At 36.2% G+C, this 21,831-nt stretch overlaps 1 protein-coding gene across 7 annotated transcripts in view; it reads right to left on the minus strand.

Moving 5' to 3' along the window:
- TBL1XR1 (TBL1X receptor 1) overlaps positions 1 to 21,831 on the minus strand; it is a 176,833-nt gene that overhangs the window by 40,618 nt on the left and 114,384 nt on the right. For 4 of the 7 annotated variants that reach the window (XM_036849951.1, XM_036849954.1, XM_036849952.1 and 1 more), the window contains one exon: positions 2,762 to 2,864. The exons of 2 other annotated variants lie outside the window; for them this stretch is intronic. In XM_036849951.1, coding sequence (XP_036705846.1) covers positions 2,762 to 2,819 — 58 coding nt within the window. In that variant the 5' untranslated portion in view covers positions 2,820 to 2,864. Of the gene's footprint in view, positions 1 to 2,761; positions 2,865 to 19,764; positions 19,939 to 21,831 lie in introns of all 7 variants that reach the window. One more of the 7 variants, XM_036849955.1, reaches the window with a different exon arrangement.

Below are 21,831 nucleotides of genomic sequence, written 5' to 3' on the forward strand. Positions count from 1 at the left end.
AATAGCTGAGTTAAGGAATTTGGAACGTATCAATTTGAGTGGGCTTTTTTCCTCAGTAGTTTATCATTTTGGTTGTTGCAGTTTCAGAGTCTTTCTGAAGCAGAGATATGAGGGGATAGGGGTGTCATTTCTCCCTCTGTGTGGAGAAAACAAAAAAATTAAAGACTTTTAAGAAACAATGGTCAGAGCAAATATGACGGAAACCACTGCCTAATACAGAGTTCTGAGTGTTGAGAATAACAAACATGTACTTTTCAAATGTGTGTACTATATATTCAAGCTTATAAAGCAAATTTATGTTGTGACCTTGCCTGAACAAATTATATTTTAATGAGAAAACTTTATATTAATAGTTCATGCAGGAGAAAACAATTTCAACATAATCAAAGATTTCAAGATCTAGAATTAGATTTAGGGGAAAATGGCACAATCTTCGATTTTGAGTTTTTAAAGTGAGTTTGTAAATAATTAGCAACCATGTACTATTATCAAGTTGTTTTATATTTTAATTTTCTGGAAGACAATTTTATTTTACAATGTAAACCCTTAATAAAGTCACTTCTGTATTAAAAAAAAATGTCATCAGTGTAGTCTGATTTTCCCCTATAAAACATAATGTAAACAGGAAGTTACCAATTTTATAAAGGGACTGGTGTTCACATTTTTAGAGATGTGGCTTAACATCATACTTCATCACCAGTCCGACTGTAAAGTACAAAGTTTTCTAAATAATACACAAAGCACAACTAGGAACACAGTTAACAATTACACAGACTTAATACGATAAATATCAGTCTACCATACAAAGTTTTTTGTAAAAAAATATTATTCTTGCTTTATGTTTACTGCAATATAAAATACCTTAAAACATGAAATTTAGAAGCATTTCCTCTGAGAACATAAGCAACTTTAAGACTTTTGATAATATTTAATCACTGGACACTCTTTCAGAAATTAATCCACCAGAGTATGATTTTACTGTCCCTTTCACTTGCTGTATTTTCTTATAGCGACATAAAACATCAATCTGTGGGTTTCTGTTGGGAAATAAGATTTGAGCGTTCATTCACATCTCTAACTTCACCTTCCCCTACTTCACCTCAGCGTAGGCTGAACCACAGGATGCTGCTGAGCGTTACAACTGCCTCTCACCTCCAGAAACAGTAGTTTCATATGGTTGAACCTAAATAGGCTGCCTTTACAACACATCTACAAGCCATTACGATATACTTCCCATCCACTAATGTTTCACACTGTTTTTCGCTTTAGTGTCTAAGGCCTCAAAGCTCTGGCTTAACTGGTGGTCAGATTCAAAGGCAGAAAAACCAGAGTTCGTTTTGACCCAACAAATTCTTTCCAAATGGTCCAAAGTACTATATAACAATATCCAAACATGAGCATACATGTTACATATGTAACAGTCATTAAATCACTACCTTTTCCACTTTATTAATCGTTATATCTTATGCAAAATATTCTATGGATGTCCTCTTTGGATATGCCTTCAATACCAATATACCAATTGAAAATAAAATAAAACAAAACAAAACAACACAAGATCTATTAATTTCAAAGCTTCATAACAAGTTATTCTGCATTCTTGGTTACTTTAGTTTCTTCTCCCTTTTTCCCTCCCTGCCATTGTCGGACATAACTTTCTCAGCTGTTCCAAGCCAGAGAGGAGAAGTGATGGTGCTTGGGAATAGAAAACCCCCGGCTCAAGAGAAAAGCTCAGAACTGGAGTGTAGCTGGGAACATCTCAACAAGCAGAGAATCTAAGATCTAAGGCCTTGTTTACATTCCCTGCATAAGAAAGAACAACTAACTAAGCCCTATAAGAAGAATAACTAGAGTTTCAAACCAAAATTGAAGGCTCAACATTCTACTCTATTCCTTCCATCCCCTCTCAAAAGTGACTACCAAAATTATCTTTTTATACCAAACCGTGCCTTACTAAACATCTCAATAACTTTAAACTATAATTTCTAAAATTCAACCTCTCCAGCATTTTTTCAACCACCAAATGATTCAATCTCATGTTAACAACCTAACTTACCACTGTAGTCAATCTTTTCCACCATCCTATGTCCCATCCAACCCAAGTTTTTCCCTCTTCTACATTTACATTTTTTTCCCCTAATCCATCCCACATCTTCCCTTGTAGTTTTCCTTCTGTTTTATGACAACACCTCTTAATCTATCTAGAAAACTTGGAGATCACTGACTTAATATTGATTACAAATGACTTTCAATGATTTATATTTACTAATCACCCCCCCCAATGAAATACATTAGTAAAATTCAGGTCAAAGACACATTTAATCAATTGGGATGACATTTATGAAAGCGTTACGAAAAAATATGGCTAATTTACCTTTTGAAATGCTCGCTGCAATGAGGACCAGTAACATGAAGCTGAGGATTCTGAATATACATTATCAGATTGATGGTATCTGAGAATTTGTATGTTCCTACCAACCGTGTGCAATAATCTCACTTCATGACAAATTATAAAAATGGTCTTTGAACAGTGAAAGCCAAACCACTTGTTACAAATATTTGCCTGAGATGATTCCAACATATTTGAAAGAGTCAGAGAGTTAAACCATGCAGTAACACATAGCTTTAAAATGGCAGTCCAGACATTAAGGAAACATACAAAGTTCAACAGTTTGGACTGGTACAAATTTCAAATGCATAAAAAGTTATTTTGAGAATATTAAAATAATTTGAGGCCTATTTACTTTATGAAAGTACTCACCTGACTCTTGCAAGTATCTATATACCAAGAAGTTGACCTCATCACTGCTTATACTCATCTTTATTCCCACTTAAACCATGAGGTCACAACACAGGATATAACCCTAAAAATAAAACAAAGTTAATTAAGTATTTTCTCAATAAAATATTTTAAACAAAATGTAAACAATGTTGTAAAAACCATTTGATTTTATTAAATAATGTAAAATGAAGGTTAGATATTGCCTATTAATAAACCCTAACAAATAAAGTTACTTCCAATAATTAGTAATAGATTATACAACCAAAACACGGCTGGGTCTCATTTTTTTCTGCAACATATTGGCAAAAATGATTCAAAATTTACAAAAGGGCCTTTGGCATCATATTTTAATGATTATATCAAATAGCATAAAAAGTCGTTCCTTTTTTCTCCTTAACTGTAAAAAACAGTATATTTGAAGAATCAGAATATTATTTAGGAAAAGACTGATTTTAGACTACTGGATGAGGGATGAGCCATCCATGCTGGTCTTGTCTACGTAATTCAGTAGAATTTGAAGTCTCTAACTTCTCAACATCTAATCTGCAATGTTCAAGTTTCAAAAAGCTCTAGGAATATAGAAGGCAGAGAGGTTAGAGTACAGTTCTGAAAACTCAAATGATATTCTCAGAAGGAAGGAAAGACGGAAACTGAGACATAACTTAAATATGTCCTAATTATATTTATCCGTTCTCATGTCACAGAAGGGATTTAAAGAAAAGGTCAGCAAACTTTTCCTGTACAGAGTCCAACAGTAAATATGTTAGCCTTTGGCAGTCATATATGTCACTGTTACAACTACTCAATCTGCAGTTGTAGTGCAAAAGCAGAAACCATGTTCCAATAAAACAATTTAGCAACACTAAAATTTGAATTTCATCTGACATTGTTGTGTCATAAAATATTTTTCTTTTGATTTCTTTTTCAGCACTTAAAAAATTTAAAAACCTTTTTTAGTTTGTGGTCCTTATAAAACGTTAGTGGGCCAGATTTGGCCCACAGACTATAGATTCTTGGTCCCTTGTTTAAAAAAAGGATATACTGACATCTATTCAGTATAAAAGGGTATCTAATCATTGGCCTATGCTGAGTGTCCTGTCGCATCATGGATCTCTTACGATGCAGGGTTAAGAGTATATTTAAAAATCACAAATTAATAAGCACTTGAGCAGGCTACTATGTGACAGGAACTGCTACTGCTGTAAACTGTGGAAAACCTGGTGACTAAACACTCACTGAGCTTATCTCAGAAAAAAAGAAAGACAAACAAGGAGGTAATAACAATTCCCCCTTGGAAATACACAGAGGAAGCGCTAACCAAACTTAGCAGTCTGGGAATACATCTCCAGTGTTTAGACCTAAAGGACAGATAGGAGGAGAGCGAGAACATGAATATTTGGGGAGGAAGGCAAGGAACAGAAGCAATCCAGTGAGCAGCAACAGTCGGTGGAAGGGCTGGGGGAAGAAAAGGAAAGAAAACATGAAGTAAGGCTTGGGAGGGGCCTTGAAACCATCACGTAAGAGAAAATTAATGCCCTAAAAGGTTTTAAGCAGGGAGGGGGAATGACCACATTTATGTTTTAAAAAGATCATCCAGAATTCAAATACGAAGAACAGACTAGAAGGAAAGGGAGCCAAGTTAGAAGGGTGCTGGAGTAACCCAGGAGAAGACTAAAACCTGGCCTGTGGCATTAGAGCTGAAGAGAAATACTAGGATTCCAAAGATATTCAGGAAGCAGACTCAAGGGTGATTGACTGGACACAGAGTTCAGGAAAAGGGAAGAATCTTTTAGGACATCTGGATGAGTAGTACTTCATTTACTGAGATGAGAAACCATGGAGGAAAAGTAATGACCACCTTCATGTGAAGAAAAAAGCACCTCACCCCCGCCCCGATTTAACTCAAATACCACAATTAATCACCTGAATGTGATACACATATACATCACACTTAACAGAATGATAAAGGTAAATACTCCTATGATAATTGTGGCTCAAGACTCCTTGTCTAGATGTCCCTGTGGCACAGCAGATGATTTGTGCTCTGGAGGATACCTTGCTCTATTCTATCCTGACCCACAGTAATGTGTAATAATGTGCTCAGCACACGTAGTAGGTACTCAATAGTCAATTTCGAAAGCCTGTTGACTGAACGATTTAAAAAATAAAACCACACCACCCATTGTATCATTGTAAGAAATTAAATCACAACTTGACCAATCATAGGTATCTGTTTGTCAGGGGAACAATGAGTCACTGCTTGATGAAGAGGATTTCCCAAAATGAGATTGGTTAGGTGGAATTCTAGTAAAAGACTGGTAAAGAAAACAGAGTAAGTATTCTTTTTCTCCAATACATCATTCAGTCCAATATTCAAATAATGAATAATGGCACTGAAGTACCTATGTAAAAAATTTCAACAATGCCTGGTTCCAATAAGCAAAGGTCACCAAAATGTCCCAACTTAAAGCAGTGATCGTGGGTGCTTCTGCATCACCTAATATATTCCAGGGCAAAGAAAAACACAAGTCAAAATGATATAGATTATTATCTATAAAAATTCCCATAATAAATACATATTATTGGTGGTATATTTTTTCAAGTCAACAAGAAACACTAAACATGAAGAACAGGAAAGTTCTTATCTGTTCAAATTGCTATGAATGGGTTTATTACATTGATCATGGTACCAGATTAGTTTCTGTAACCAAAAGTTACAGAACCAAATTTTTTTTTAAAGGGAAGAGGGTAAATTGTTCAAATTTCAAAAGGGTTATTCTAGCTCTAGTCCTGCTTCAGCTAGCTCTTATATTCCCGGAGAGAAAGAACATTATTGTTTTCCCTTATACCAAGTATATCCCTAGGATGGACAAAGCACTGTGCTAAGAGCTAGGAATAGATAGATGAAATAAAGTTGTCCCAAGCCTTGCAGAATTGACAGTTTTTCAGTGAAGAGAAACACACAAACAAATGTGTCCTTGAAAAGAAAAAAACAAAAACAAAAACAAAACCCCCAGCAAAGTCAATGCAATCCTGCATTAAAAGTTTCAGTCACAGTAGCAATAAAATTACATAGACTCTGTAAAGACCTGAGTTTATCCACTTTCAAAGACACATAATTCTAGAATATGCTTTCATATGAAACTGGTCTGTTTAAATTCTAACATCAAAAGGTCACCTGAAAAGAACAGGAAATTAGACAACATTTCAGAAACGAACACAACCCTGTAAAGCAATTATACTCCACTTAACAAACAAACAAACATTAAGACATTCCCTGCTTGAAAACTTCAGTATTCACTTTCAAAACACCTTAAAAACCTGTATGCCAGAGAACAAAATTAGAGAAAATGCCACCACTTCATTAATGGACTCACTATAGCTTTGCAGAACTGGTCCATTTTGATTTGTTTGTTTATACATCTATAATATGACGTAGTCTTCATCTGCCCCAGGTGAAGACCAGATACTCATACTAGCTATCACCGATTTTCAGGGTGCACATGAAAACCTTAACCACTGTACTTCCTCCATCGTGGTATCTTTCAGAACAACTACCCTTAAACAAGGTCACAAAACAACAGTGAGACACTCATCCAATCTTTACCCTATACCGAAGAGGTCCAGGCCTCAATGTCACGCCTGGTAGAGGTTACTATGTGTAAAATAAGTCCTGCCCTCAAGGAGCTGATGGACTCAAACAAGATATCCAAAATAAACCAACACGTCCTAAAATCACAAAGCATTTTATTTGTATATTCTGCTGGATCATATCTATTCATCCTTAAATAGTAAATGACTGAGTTCTAAAAAAAAAAAAAAAAAAATTAAATACCTCTGTACTTTCCTAAGTCTCAGAAACAGCTTGTAAAATCATAAAAGCTTTTATTCAAAACTCCCATCAGTTACAGGCAATCAATTACTTAATTCAAGACCCACAGCTATATTAAAGTATCCAGAAGTAAAACCAAAAATTACAATCGAAACCAATATTTAGCCAAGTGTTTATATTTTAAAGCACACTTAATATTTTAAATGTTTAGTATGAAATATTTTACTTCAAGACTTTATAGACAATAATCTAGCAAATATTACAAAAACAGGACTGCTGATGCAATTCAGCTATGATTCCTTCAACTGAATACGTACGGCATTTTCAGCACCACAAAACTGAGTTCAGCATTCACAAACTGGATAATAACTGCTCCAAATATTAACCATCTCCTCGTTTGTTCTTCTACACATCTAGCACTGTATTCCTGCCTTTGGCCTCAAATAGGACAGATACCATATTCTTTTCTGATACCATTTCTGGAGCATACCAGGGCCCAACTATGATCCTAAATCACATTATTTTAAATTTACAAGATTGAAAAAACAGTAAAACTTATGGCTAGAGAGAAAAAAAAAACAATAAAGATATTCTTAAATCTCCTGCTTACAACACACTATTTAGAGGTCTGAAAACCCTCTGCATTATCCAAAGTCAAATGTACAATCAAAATTTCTTTATCCTACAAAAATAATTTAGTCCAAAATGTATAGTGGTGGCATAGTATCCCATAACAGACACATTAGTTTCACTTTTGCTTTGTTCAACATTTAGATGATTCTAAATTTTCATTATTCTAAGACTCCTATAAGAATACTTATGCTTAAAGTTGTTTTATCTTCCATTTCTTTTTGGTAGGTGTGCATTTATGAATAGTCCTCAAGATCAGGAAAAGTCCCTACAAGTAAATTACCGGACAAAGGGAATAGCTAAATAGCTATTGCGATTCTTAATGAATACCAACAAATTAGATCCACTCAAAAGACAGCCAATTCAGGACCCCTCAAGCTGAAACATTAGGAAAATGTTCAACTTAACCAATAATAAACAACAACAGCAACAACAAGAACATGTTGGCCATAACATTAGCAAACATTTAAAAATAATACTCAATATTATCAAGATTGGTGACAAAAGAGAAACTGTATCTTTAAATACAGTATCTACAACTAGTGGCCATAGCTGTTTAATAGTTGAAAAAAAGAGCAACAATATTAAAAGTTGCTAAAAGAACTCTGATGTTAAAATAACAGTTGTTTTAATATTGACAAATAATTATCAAACAATGTAACCCTGGACATGTTGGGATACCCTTCCAAATAAACATTAATGACCCACAGGGGCCCAAGGTGATTGATATGTTGGGAGTCCATCTAGCAGAAAGGATGACTCAGGCTTCTCTGGAACTCAGCAGCTGAGACATGGGGTGACCACAATTAGCAAGATGAAGAAAACTGTGGCTTGCCTCTTGTAGCATTCACTGACACTATCTGCGAAAGACAATACTACTTTACTACTACTGCCTTCCATTTGGAGACCTATTCCATTCTCAGCCCTGTGGTTTAAATGGGATGGACCTCCTGGTCCAAAGGAAGGCATTTATTTGCTTAAGCCAACCAGCAAATCATATCTTTGGTTTAGGGCTGACATTCCTCCTCCCACAGACTCACAGCATACCCCACGTGTCCCAACTCAATCACTCCCAGTAAGTGAAACACGAGAAGACGTGTGCTGGTTTCTATGAAAGTCAACCTCCTCCCTTCACAGGAGTGGGCAGGCAACAAGGGCACTCTGTGAAGCCTGGGATGAATGTGCATCACTGAGGTTAGAACAGAGCTATCAGAGACAAAGAGAAGGAGGGCAGAGCAGAGACAAGAGAAACTGTGTCCTTGATGACATTAAACATCTATTGTGCAACTGGATCAAATACTATCTGAAGTTAATTTACCACAGTATTTTGGTTGAAGAAGTCAAAAATGAATTTTATTGTATAATCCAGTGAAGATTTGTCAGTTGCAACCTAAAGAGAGCAGACAACCCAAGAAATGTTTTAAAACAAGAAAGTGACTAAAGTCAGTGATAGACTATATTTGGAGAGATAAGGAGTGGGGAGGGGGGTGGGAATCCAAAAATTCCCAGTTGTTTCCAGACTAGAAAGTGGAAAGACTTACCTAGAGAAATGGGCTGCCTAGAGAGCACAGGCCTCTGGGGAGTCACACTTTATATGTGTTAAACTAGAGGTAAAACAGGACATCCCAGCAGAAATGCTCCAGAGTATAATACTACAATTCACTGCTCATGGAAAGCGGTACCTCTGGTTCTGTTCCCTTCATACAGGAAGGTCAAACTTCCAGTTACTTATATTACTTTGGGGTGACAAACCAACCCAAACAAATGCTGACTAGATACATTTGTGAGGATGGGGCAATGACAAGTGAAAAGTAAACACTACAATGGTGATGAATTAACAAAGCCTATGGGGGGAAAATGCACTAAAAGCACTACTTTTCTGACAGATCTATTTTATTCACTCGTTTAAAACTGGATGAGCACTTCCAATGTGTAAGGCACTATGACAGGTGCTAGAGCCATGGCTACCCAATGCCAGGACCAGATCTTGTTGGGAAGACAGAGAACAATTAACTCCAACTTAGGTAAGAAAAACTACAGAAAATTATGATAGCATACACCCTGAGGCTGGGGGTGCAGACAGGTGAAGGATGTAAAATGTGGGTGGCTTACAGGTTTCTGTAATAGGCACAGTGTTGGAAGAACTAATTTTCCTTTTAATTCAAAATGTCTGGAGCACACCAAGTTGCCTTTGCTCCCATCTGTGTGTACACTGCTTTTCATTAATTTGATAAGGAAAATGAAACAGGAGACTATTTGCATTTATTGAGTAGCTGCTACATGCTATGTATGGGGCTAGGTCACATACACATTATATAATTTCCTCTTCAGTATTATCTTCCTCATTTTAACGCAAGAGCACCGACACATGAGAATTACATTTCTACATACAGATCTGGGCATTCAGAAATGTTACTCAAATACTATACTGACTTTCCTCAGAGAAGAAAAAAAAAAGTATGGAATGTATAATGTAAAAGAATGTAATAACTATAAAAAGAATCAAAATTCTCAGCACTAGGAGGTCCTAGGAAGTTGCTAATTCCAAGCCATGACATACGTTGCCAAGGATAAATGTACAGCACAGGTTATCACTACACACCTTACATGGACCTTGATATGACTGGCAGTCCTAAATGGTCAGCCACCACTACAGTCACAAACAAACTGCTTATAATACCTGCTAAATAACAGCTTCTAAACTCACAAAGAATCATGTATCAAAATTTGTTGGATATAAATTCTCAATCTGCCTGTGAAGTAAAGTAACAGTTCATCCACTGCCACGCTATCTCAATGGGTTATCATATGAAATTGTCAAATTGTCTTGTTAAAACCACGACACACTGCAAAAATACCAAACTAGGACAACTAACAACAACAACAACAAAACAAAGTGTATGGAAGGGAAATGAAATAGAGGAAAGAAATTAAATCAATTTATCCATTAGCAAAGTCATTGGTGGTTATTACCATCTCACGGCTGAATTGTGCCCCTCTAGAATTCATACGTTGAAGCCCAACCTCCAGTATCTTAGAATTTGACTTTATTTGGAGATGGGGTCTTTAAAGAGGTGATTATGTTAAAATGAAGCCATTAGGGTAAACCTTTAATAATGGGACTGTAACTCAACGTGACTAGTGTCCTTTTAAGAGGAGGAAGAGACACGAGGAATGCATGTGCACAGAGGAAAGACCCTGTGAGGAGGCAAGGAGAAGGCGGCCACCTGCAAGTCAAGGAGAGGCTTCAGGAGACACCAAACCTGCCGGCACCTTCATCTTGGACGTCCAGCTTCCAGAACTGGGAGGAAATAAAATTCTGTTGTTTTATAAGCCACCCAGTCTGGGGTATTGTGTTATGGTAGCCCTAGCAAACTGATACATACCCATCATCCCAAATTCTGTAAAACTCTGATCATTCATTGGAGAACTTTAAAATTATCAACGTTAAGTTCACGATTGCTAGGCTCTGCCTTTCTGAAAATTTGCCTCTGTCTTTAGGAACCCTATCCTGTCCTGTAATTGTCAAAGACGACGACATTAACAGGATACATTAACACTTCATAATCCTCTTCCCCGAAGTACCCGCTTGTCTCCCCCACTCCCCATGCAACACTCTTATGAACGGCACAAAAAAAATGCATTATGCTTCATTTCCCACTACATTAAAAACAGTAATTAAAATCCTACTAATGTTAGGTAATAACACTTTTGTGTACATACACACATAAAATATGGTACAATGAAGGAAGGTGTATTCTGAGACTTAGTTCTGAAGTCTTTGGCAATATAGCTTAAAATGTGTATAAAGTACATTCTCAACTTCTGCAATGCTAAATTTTAAAAGATTTCACAAAATTGTATTAGACTAATAAATGAAATCATGTTTACAAAACTTACTTTTGTAAATTGTAAAATGCAACAAATCGGGATTTAGAAACACATAATCTCAAGAAAAAAAAAACATTAAGCTCTAACTGAAATATGTATTTCAGCTTATTTTAATACTAACCAAATTTAAAACAAAATATAAAACCCAGTACAATAAAACCAAATTATTTGACTGATTTCTTAAAGCATTAATGACAACAACAGCAGACATACATTTTATAGAGCATTAGCCCTGGACTACAATCATGGTTTATTTTTTAACACAGGCATACCTCGTTTTATTGTCCTTAAGTGTTTGTTTGTTTGTTTTTTTAACAAATTGAAGGCTTGTGACAACCCTGCATTGTCAAAATGACGGTAATTATTAGCAATAAAGTATTTTTTAAATTAAGGTATATATCTGTTAAGACATAATGCTATTATCACACACTTAATGGACTAAGGTATTGTATAAATGTAACTTTTATATGCACTGGGAAACCAAAAAATTCATGTGACTCGTTTTATTGTAGTGGTCTGACCGAACCTGCAGTATCTCTGAAGTATGGCTGTAAGTTGTAGGCAATTTTTGTGCTGTTAGAGTTTTTTCTTTTGGTTGTTGTTGCTTTGTTTGTTTTGTTATCAGATTAACAGTCAACAAAGTTGGTGAATCTTAAGAATTTAAAGCATAACTGAGAAGGGATAAACTCCTAAATTGCTTTTCCTTTCCTTTTCCATTGGAATCCAGAGCTCTTGTGTAAATTAAAGATAATATGAGAGAGAAATAAGATCTCAGGTATCCTGTATGATTTTAGACAAATCTTCTGGGCCTGTTTCCTCATCTAGAAAATGAGGAAAGTGAAGCAGATAGTAGTCTCTTTCACTTTTAAACTTCAATGATTTGAGTCAGTACAAGTACACAGAGTATTACACGTAAATCTTGCAGGCTAAGAGAGAGCACCAGATCACATAGTGATTTTTAATAAAGCATTTTTTAATAGGCTTACAAGTGCATGAGAGGATTTTTAAAACTGTCAGACCTCAGATGGACATCTCCAGGAATTAGGAAAAGGGAAAATAAATGAGTCCACCTCATTAAGAAATATTTAAGAACTTATTATGCATAATACTTATTAGGACCAGCTATCCTTTATAAATACTGACTTATATAAAAGCATAGGCAAAAGGTATATCAAACCAATTTTTCATTAGCAACTGAGACTTCTAATGTCAATCATTCGATTCAACTGTGATCTATACCAGGGGTTTACAAACTTCGGCCTGTGTGTAAATTCCAACCCATCACCCATTTTTGTTTAGCCCACAATACCCTGTGGTTTTCACAAAACAATGAACTGTTTTTACAGAACATGTGTCGTTGATTTGATGATAGGGAATACTAACTTTGAATCCCAATTAAGCTATTTTAAGAGTCTCAGCAAAGCTCTCTAGACTGAGAAGAGTAAACTAGCATGCATTATGTGATGAGTCAACTTTAAAGTTCAACCGACATTCGCTACAGCTCTTTCTTTTCATACCCAAGAAGCCTCTGATGAGCTGCTTCATGGTCCACAAGTGTGGACTTCAACTTCCCAAACATATAAAAAAGTGGTTGTTCACACAGATGTCTTCTAAAATCCCTTTAAAATATAAAACTATATGATTCAAGGATGGACTCAATAAACATGTGTTAAATTATTGAATAAATTATAGTCAAGGTATGCTGACAGGGGAATAAAGAAGGACAAGAAATTAAAACACTAAGGAAACAGAAGATAGGTCATAGTTCTGGTCTATCTTTTTCAACTATTGAGCAGTAATTAGTCATTCCCAGTCAGTCTGGGAAGGAAAAGTCTGGAAATGAAAGTCAGGTAAGAAAATAAAAATCAAGACCCTAGTCCCCTCCCACTAGCAAGAGAAGCTCTGAGTTTGTGGGAATGGGAACCAATATAAGAGTGGTAACAGGATTTTCTCAGTTTAAAAACTTACTATTCTGGCTCTGGAACAGAAATGTTACAAGGACCCGGTAAGACTGGAATGCAGCTAAAACTTTAAGACGACAGTCAACTGAATGAATGGAAACTTGGCTTAAAACTGAGATATCGCAGGCAAAATAAACAGAATAAAGTACCAGGTGTAACAAACTCATAGAGTTGTAAACAAATACTACCTATAACAGTATTTATGAAACAATTTATTGAATAAGGAATAGATATTCTTTGGTTCCTCAAAAGAAAAAAAGACTAAGTAGATAAAACTAAGACTACTGAGCCCTAGGTGAATCAAAACAAGTGTCCACGGACTGGTTATACTGATACGTGGTAAATTCTTCGGGAGAACAGTAGTAAAAATGTGCAGAAGATTGTTCTGGTAGCAGAGATGTATGATTAATATAGATCAGGTGTCCACGTATGGGAAAAAAATGTAAAGAGATCACATTCTTCCCAATGGGCAATACATGCTTGCTCAAATCAAGAGAAGATGATGTAAAACCAAGTTTAAAACTCAGGAGATTGATACACACACACCCCTCACAACACACACACAACCCAGCTATGAGTAAATCTTGAAGACAAACGGCAAAAGAAAATGGAGTAGAAATTGCTGATACATATGAATTGAGGTAGGCTTCCAAAGTTTTATTGAAAAAGGTGGAGTGAGAAGGGATTCCACCATGAAAACCTCATAGGTCAATTTCACAGGGTAAGAGAATATAGTAGAACTATCCTATAAGATTTTCTGTTTAAAAAACAGACAGACAAAAAACACAACATAGAAACAAATCAAGTACATCACTCCATAACCACACGGGGAGAAGGGTCTCCCATGTCCATCCTTTGTAAGTACTCTACCTAGTCAGGTTATATAGACTTTCTAACTGCAAAGACAGACTTTTAATAGTATCTCATTAAAAGATGCTTCTTTCTGTTTCATAGTACACGTACTTCAACGGCTAACACTATTCAAAGTGCTCAAAACTAATACCCAGATTCATTATCTTTGTCATGCCTATGACAAAGTTTGATTATTTTATTTAGTATAGAAGTGAGGTCTGTAGACCCCTGGGGTCCCAAGACTTTTTAAGGGGTCCTAAAGATCAAAATTATTTTTACAGTAATATAAAATACTGTTATAATATGCCTTTTTCATTGAATTGATATTTACACTGATATTACAAACCAATAGTTGGTAAAACTGCTCACACCTTAGTAGGAATCAAGACACTAACACCTTACAGTATTAGCAGTCATTATACTATTCACCACCAGGCACTTAAAAAAAAACTCACAAAAATTCTCCACTGAGAGGTTCCTTGATGAAGGAGGAAAAACACTTTAATTTTATTAAAATCTTAACCCTGAAATACACCTTTTCAATATCCTCTATAACAAAAAGTACACATACAGTATTTCTGTTGCATACTAAAATGATGGTTGTCTCAAAGAAAAGCACTGTGAAAATGTCTGAATTGCAAGCTGAACTAGCTACTTTTTACTATGGAACACCATTTTTACTTCAAACAACTCACAAAGTATGGTTTTTCAGATTGAGAATTTGGCAGACATTTTCTTGCAAATAAACAAAGTGAAACTGTCACTTTTAAGAAAACAACTAACACAATATTTGTTGGCAAGAATAAAACTTAAGCTTTTAAGAGATAATTAGGATTTGGAAAATTTATCAGCCACCATGAGCTTGAGAGCTTCCTGATACTACTCCAAAATTTCTGTGATGAGATCAGTGGGGATGTTAATGACTCTGGTTTTTTCTATTGTGTAACGAACATTTGGAAGATCTGTATAACTCGGTGAACAAATATTTTCCCAATGACTAGCATAAGATTATGCATGAGGAAAACAATCCATTCAAAGTTCAAGAGAGACTAATGGATTTTAATATAACAGAATACAAAAAGCTCATTGATACAATTTCAGAACTTGCACTGCAACTAACCCTTAAGAAACTATCCACTTGTTGAGATTTGGTGTAGTAGCAAAGAAGAATATCCAAATTTATTTGAAAAATGAATTTTTATTTTGATTAAAAAGATTTACATCTATCTATCTTTGAAAGGCCATTTTCCCCATAAATTTCCACTGTAACAATGTATCTCAACATGTGAATGCAGAAGCAGATGTGAGAACCCAGATGTCTTCTATTAAACCAGAGATTAACAGAGACTTTCAAAAATTTAAAACAACACCACTCTTCTCATGGAAATTTTTTGTCTTGGAAATTATTTTCCATAAAACATATTATGTGTGTTAACATGTTATAGATGGGTTTGTTACTGTTATGTTAAAATGCATTAGTACTATAAAACTTCACAGTGTTAATTTCTGATGCAGCATATATTGATAGCTATAACCCATTTAAAGAAAATTTTTCTAGAGTCATTAATAAATTAAGAATGTAGTGAAGTACTATGTCTAAAATGTTTGAAACCTGCTAGTATAAAAATTGATTCCCTCTTGGCAATACTGGTGCTAATGTTTTCTGGAAACATTCAAGAGTTTCCCTGGGGAAATAGACCTCTTATGCCACAATATTGTTCATACTATAATATGACCTAAATCATGACTGGTATGATTTCTGTTATGTTCATATTGGAATTACATTAGGTATCCTGTAAATTTATACCTAATAAACAGAAAAGGTACTTAAAAGCCATAAACATCTTCATGTAAAAGTTCTAGTTTTGATAAAACATATGGAATCTATTAACTAAAATAGGGAGGAGTGAAAATTATACATTTTCTGAGACTACACCTCTAAGTGAACTTCTTTCCAGATACACCCGCTTGTGCGTAAATTTCAATAATTTGACTGAAATTCAGTTTCTCTCTCCTTCATTCAACAAACATTTACTAAGTGCTAATATAAGCCTGGCACTGTTCTAGGCCCTGAATGCTGCAATAATACAGAAATCTATTAATACAAAGAATGATATTGTACAGAATAGTCTTCACAGCCAAATTCCAGGCTGCATCCCATGTTTTCATCAAATTCTTTCACAAAAAGCTGTGCAACGGTGTGGAGGCTCTGGTAAAGGAGCACTGCCCCCGTGACAGTTCCTCCTCCAATGGTGTGGATTCCCACTATCCTGCATGTCTGCCCAGCCTCACATCTGTGTTAAGTGGTAGGTTCCAAAGGGCTTCAATCCCTTCCCCAACAACTGAAACATGAAGCTGGTCTCTGTCTTGCAGCCTTCGTTTCCTAAAGAGAATACATTCAAGACTACAAACAATGGCAGCCTTCTTCACCATATACATGGAAACAAATAATGCTGGGCCTTGGCACTACAGAATCGATTAAATCATATACTCAATTGGTTAGCTACTTGAGAAATAAAAGGAGACAGCTAGCTGAGTAACAAATTTGCAATTCTTTATAGTCAGATTTCCAGGCTATATACATGGTACAAATCCCATACCCGCCTCTCTGCACTGTGAGGACACGAAAGAAAGACACAGAGGAGATGTGGGGAATGGAGATCCAGGGAACAGAGGCACGTCTGTGTTTAATAATGGCAAGTAACTAACCCACACTCATTTTGCTACTCCTAACCATATCAATAACTGCCGTGGATATATTAGAAGAAATTCAAGCCTAAGCTAATCGGGTTTCCCTTCTTTTTGAAATTGTATATAAGCCATTACCACCCTTTTGCCAGGTAGAGAAACCTAGGCCCAGGCAGAATTGCTGGGTAAACACAGCTGTCCCCAGGATCTCCCATCATCCTTTCCCCAGACCAGTCTCCTTTCCGAGCACTCTAATACTTAAGCACTCCAGTACTTAGCACTACTCCACCAATGAAACTCTCTGCCTTGGCAACTCCCTCCAGCTTCCCCCTGAGCCCCACCTCTGACCCCTTACAATCTAAAACCAGCTGAGCCCCTGCCCTCCTCAATCGGTAGTTGTACTCTAGAGGTTTTTTACACTAGGTCCCCAACCAACACAGCCAACAAATACATTTCCTCCCTTAAAGTCAGGTAGATGACAAGCTTAACAATCTGATGTAACAAAATGTTAATGAATAATAATGGCTTGATGTCCTGCTTTCCAAGGAACTTATAACAAATGCATAAATTACATTACCTTAACTCAGTGTTTCTCAAATTTGAGTAATACCAAGCACCTTCTATAAGAAAACAAAGTAACACACTAGTCCCAAGAGTTGGTTTGTATATTTTATTATGTTACTAAAATCTAAGTATAAATAGAAACACTAGGCATGGTCCTTATCTGAAAGCACTTCCAACTATAAAATGAAAAAAAAAAAACTACCTATCAATAGCAAGGTACTGGGCTTCCCTGGTGGCACAGTGGTTAAGAATCCACCTGCCAATACAGGGGACACACATTCAAGCCCTGGTCCGGGAAGATCCCACATGCCGCAGAGCAACTAAGCCCGTGTGTCACAACTACTGAGCACCTGCGCTCTAGAGCCCGCGAGCCACTACTGAAGCCCGTGCACCTAGAGCCCGTGCTCTGCAACAAGAGAAGCCACTGCAATAAGAAGCCTGCGCACCGCAACGAAGAGTAGCCCCCGTTCACTGCAACTAGAGAAAGCCCACGCGCAGCAACAAAGGCCCAACTCAGCCAAAATTTAAAAAGATAATTAAAAAAAATAAAATACCAAGGTACTTTATGTACAATGTCTACTATGGGATTAAAATAAACACAAATGGTCTTACTTTGTTACAAAGTGGCCACCCGGATGATCTAAAATGTGTTAGGTATATTATTTTTAGACTATCACATGGACAAAAAATTTTTTTATTTCTCATGGAGAAATTACTAACCCAGAATATATCTATAGATGTTGGATGTTACTCACTTTGTGATCTAACAACGTGAAAAAAAATGATATACAGTGGGAGACCTGAAGACAAAAAGAAATGTTTGAGAAGGTGGATGTTTTCAGGTCCTTCAATTTATCATTCCTAATATAATCTTGTAGGAAATGGTCAATAATGATTTGAAAAATTATACTACTTGTATAATTCATGAAATGCAAGTCTATTTCAACAGAAATGTAAGTTAGTTTTTCATTTACTTGCAACTTATGTTAACACTAACATAATTCAACCTTCAAAAGCAGATATACATACGTGACAGAAAGTTTTAAAATGTATTTGGTGTTTTAATACAAATAGACATCTTAGAACAACTTTATAAATAATTCATCGTATATGAAGATGAATATAATCACATGCCTAACCAGCTGGCAAGAACAGAATAGAATACAACATTAAAAAAAAATCATGATAGGCCAAGGCACAAACGAATTTGATGGGGGGAGGGGAAAGTGTATTACTTAGAGGCTAATCAAAACTAAATGAACACAAAACTGCATGCGTTGAGGGAGCTGGGAGAATATCTGACTAAGCTAGAAGGTTTAGTTATTAGCCCCATGGTTCTTCAAAATTTGCTGCACATTAAATCATCTGGGGGAACTTTTAAAAAGCCTGCTGTCCATGTAGCATCCCATACTAATTAAACCACAATCTCTGGAGATGGGAGCCAGACAGCAATATTTTTAAAAGATTTCCAGGTGAATACAGGGCAGAGCAAAGTTTTCGAAGTCCTTGTTTACCCAACTGAAAGCATTCTGATAATTTGTGCAAAATGTGATGACTTAAGAGAAGCAGCTCTTCAGACCACACACAAAGTACTTTCAAAATCCATGTGTGTCCTTCTGTATGAGTTTCCCAGGGTGGCCATAACAAAGTGCCACAAACTGGGTAGCTTAAAACAACAGAAATTTATTGTCTTAGTTGTAGAGCCTAGAAGTGTGAAATCAAGCCGTTGGCAGGGCCATGCACTCTCCAATGCCTCTAGAGGAAGATCTTCCCTTGCCTCTTCCAGTTTTGGGTAGTAGCCCCAAGTATTCCTTGACCTGTGGCAACCCAATCCCTGTCTCCATCTTCGCGTGGCCATCTTCCCACTGTGTCTGTGTCTTCACATACCACACACCGTTCTCCTAGGTGCGTGTTCATATTTCCCTCTTTTTATAAGAACATCAGTCACAGTGGAAAAAGGACCACTCATCTTAATTACATCTGCAAAATCCTTATTTCCAGATAAGGTCACATTCACATGTACCAGGGGTTACAACTTCAACATATCTTTGAGGGGACATAATTCAACTCATACACTTAACTTTCAAAACTCCCCTAACAAATCAACTATAAAATGTAGTGGTATGCAGTTAAACAAAGAACTCCAGCTTAGAGAGAACTAACTCAGCTATGCTGCACCTTTTCAGAGCTTGAAAGGACAACAGATTTGAAGGTACTTTAAACAGAGCATCCATCCTCTTGCATCTCCTCAGCAGCAAACTACTCCATTATTAAACTATAAAGGTTAAAAGAATAAACTACCCTCAAGCTAGTTTCTTCTAGCCTTGACTGCCAAACTTCTATTCTAAGGCACACCTTTAGCAAAGTCCAAAATTCTTTAGCCTGACAATAAAGTCCCTTCTGATATAGTAATCTAAAGGTATAGCTTGTATTTCTTCCAATGCCCTTACAATCAAGCCAAACTGGACAGCACTGTCAAACTACATCACTGTACTAGTTTCCTAGGGCTGCCATAACAAAGTACCACAGATAAGGTGGCTTACAGCAGAAATTTATTGCCTTACAGTTTTGGAAGTCAGAAGTCCAAACATCAAAGTGTTGGCAGGGCTCCTTCTGAAGGTGCTGAGTAAGGATCTCTCCTAGCTTCCTTGGCTCCTGGATGCATTACTCTAGCCACCTTGCCATGTCTCCCTGTGGCTCTTCACACTGTTTTTCCTCTGTGTCTGTGTCCAAATTTCCTATTTTTATAAGGACAACAGTCATATTGGATTAGAGCCTACTCTAATAACCTCATTTTAACATAATTATCTCTGTAAAGACCCTATTTCCAAATAAGGTTATAGTCTGAGGTACTGGGGGTTTGCACTTCAACTAATGAATTTCAGAGGACACAATTCAACCTGTAACAGTCATTAAGCAGAGAAAGCCCAGGATTATAAACACAGATGACATCATTTTACCCCCTCCAAAAGTGTAGATGGCAGCTGTAAACAAAGGCTAACAAAAGCCTTTTCCCCTGACCTTCAGTTATCTCTCTATCTTGGCTGTCAGATAAAATCCCTTTAAAACAAAATTCAGACCAACACTAATCATGTTAACTACGATGGCATCAACATGCATGGAATAATTTAAGTAACTTTATGTCGTCAAATGTATTACTGTTCAGAATTTAATCACTCTTCTCTTTTCCTGCAATAGTTATTCATCCCCACCGTACCCTTGGACCCTGGTTATGTGACATAATTTGGCCAATGGAAACTGAGTAGATGAGCTGTCCAATCACAGCTTTAAGAGGTATTACAAGTATCTGCCAGGGACTTTCCTGGCACTTCAGTGGTTAAGACTCTGCCTTCCAATGCAGGGGGTGCGGGTTCGATCCCTGGTTGGGGAGCTAAGATCCCACATGCCTCACGGCCAAAACACCAAAACAGAAACAATATTGTAACAAATTCAATAAAGACTTTAAAAATGGTCCACATCAAAAAAATCTTAAAAAAAAAAAAAGTATCTGCCAGTGCTCTTACTCTTTTCTTCTGCCACACGAATGGGCATGTTCTACATGGGGCCTGCTCCGAAAGCCTGGATCCCCAAACGAGAAGACACAGAACAGAGGCACAGCCAACCCACATTATCTACATGCAAAATACTTGGAAAATAAATCTTTATTTTTGTAAACCAGTGAAATTATTTATAATCATAAAGGAAACTAATATACTTTAAAGTAGTATTTTGACTGCATATATCCCTAGGGGATATAACCTAGGGACAAAAAAGAATCACAAAGAAAGTTTAAACTTCTTTCTGTAGTCTTATTATAGTAATTCTATTAGCATTACTAATTAGATTACTTTTATAAATATATATAAAACAAGTAAGAAATTATGTTAAATCCATTACAAATCAAAATTTTCAGAAAGAAAAAAATATATACAAATAGAGAAGCAGTAAAAATCTTTTCATCTTCTCTTCATGGTATAGTACTGTCTGTACGCCTCAAGCTGGCTACACCTGAAGGATATATAGCAATATGCTAGGGAGGACGAGAAGGCAGAGGATGAATGTGTCACATTATCCCAAGGAACAATTTTTCTTGATAATAAATAAGTTTGGTCGTTTTACTTTTATAAAAATCTCTTATCTGATGGAACTGCATACAAAAAATTAAAATTATTTTCATGTTTATAATACAGATATATTTTCAATAAAATTCACACAACACAAATCAAGCTTTAAAACCCTATAGTGATGTTAAATTTGAACTGAAATATAAGCAGGAATTTGTGATTTATTTCTCTTACTAAATACACATTTCCTTGTTCTAAAAAGGCCTAGCAGCAATTAATGACAACCTAGTAGTAAAAAGCACTCCATGCTTTGATTGTAGTCTCCAAATAAACACTTCTCATAAAAATAGGAATGCTTTGGAGGAAAGACCAATTTCAGGGCTGAAGCAGAAAACCTGGAACATCTTGCCATGCAAGAAAGCAAGGAAACAACCAAAGGCCACGTGTGTCATGTCAAAAGGAGACAGGAACCGCAATGGATTAAAACACCTCAAAAATAGTTCTTAATCCATGAGATTATAAAAATTAAAAATAAACTTCACATCACTGGTCACCTTGAGAGGGCAC

Source organism: Balaenoptera musculus, chromosome 4, assembly GCF_009873245.2.
Source record: "Balaenoptera musculus isolate JJ_BM4_2016_0621 chromosome 4, mBalMus1.pri.v3, whole genome shotgun sequence".
Taxonomy (NCBI): Eukaryota; Metazoa; Chordata; class Mammalia; order Artiodactyla; family Balaenopteridae; genus Balaenoptera; species Balaenoptera musculus.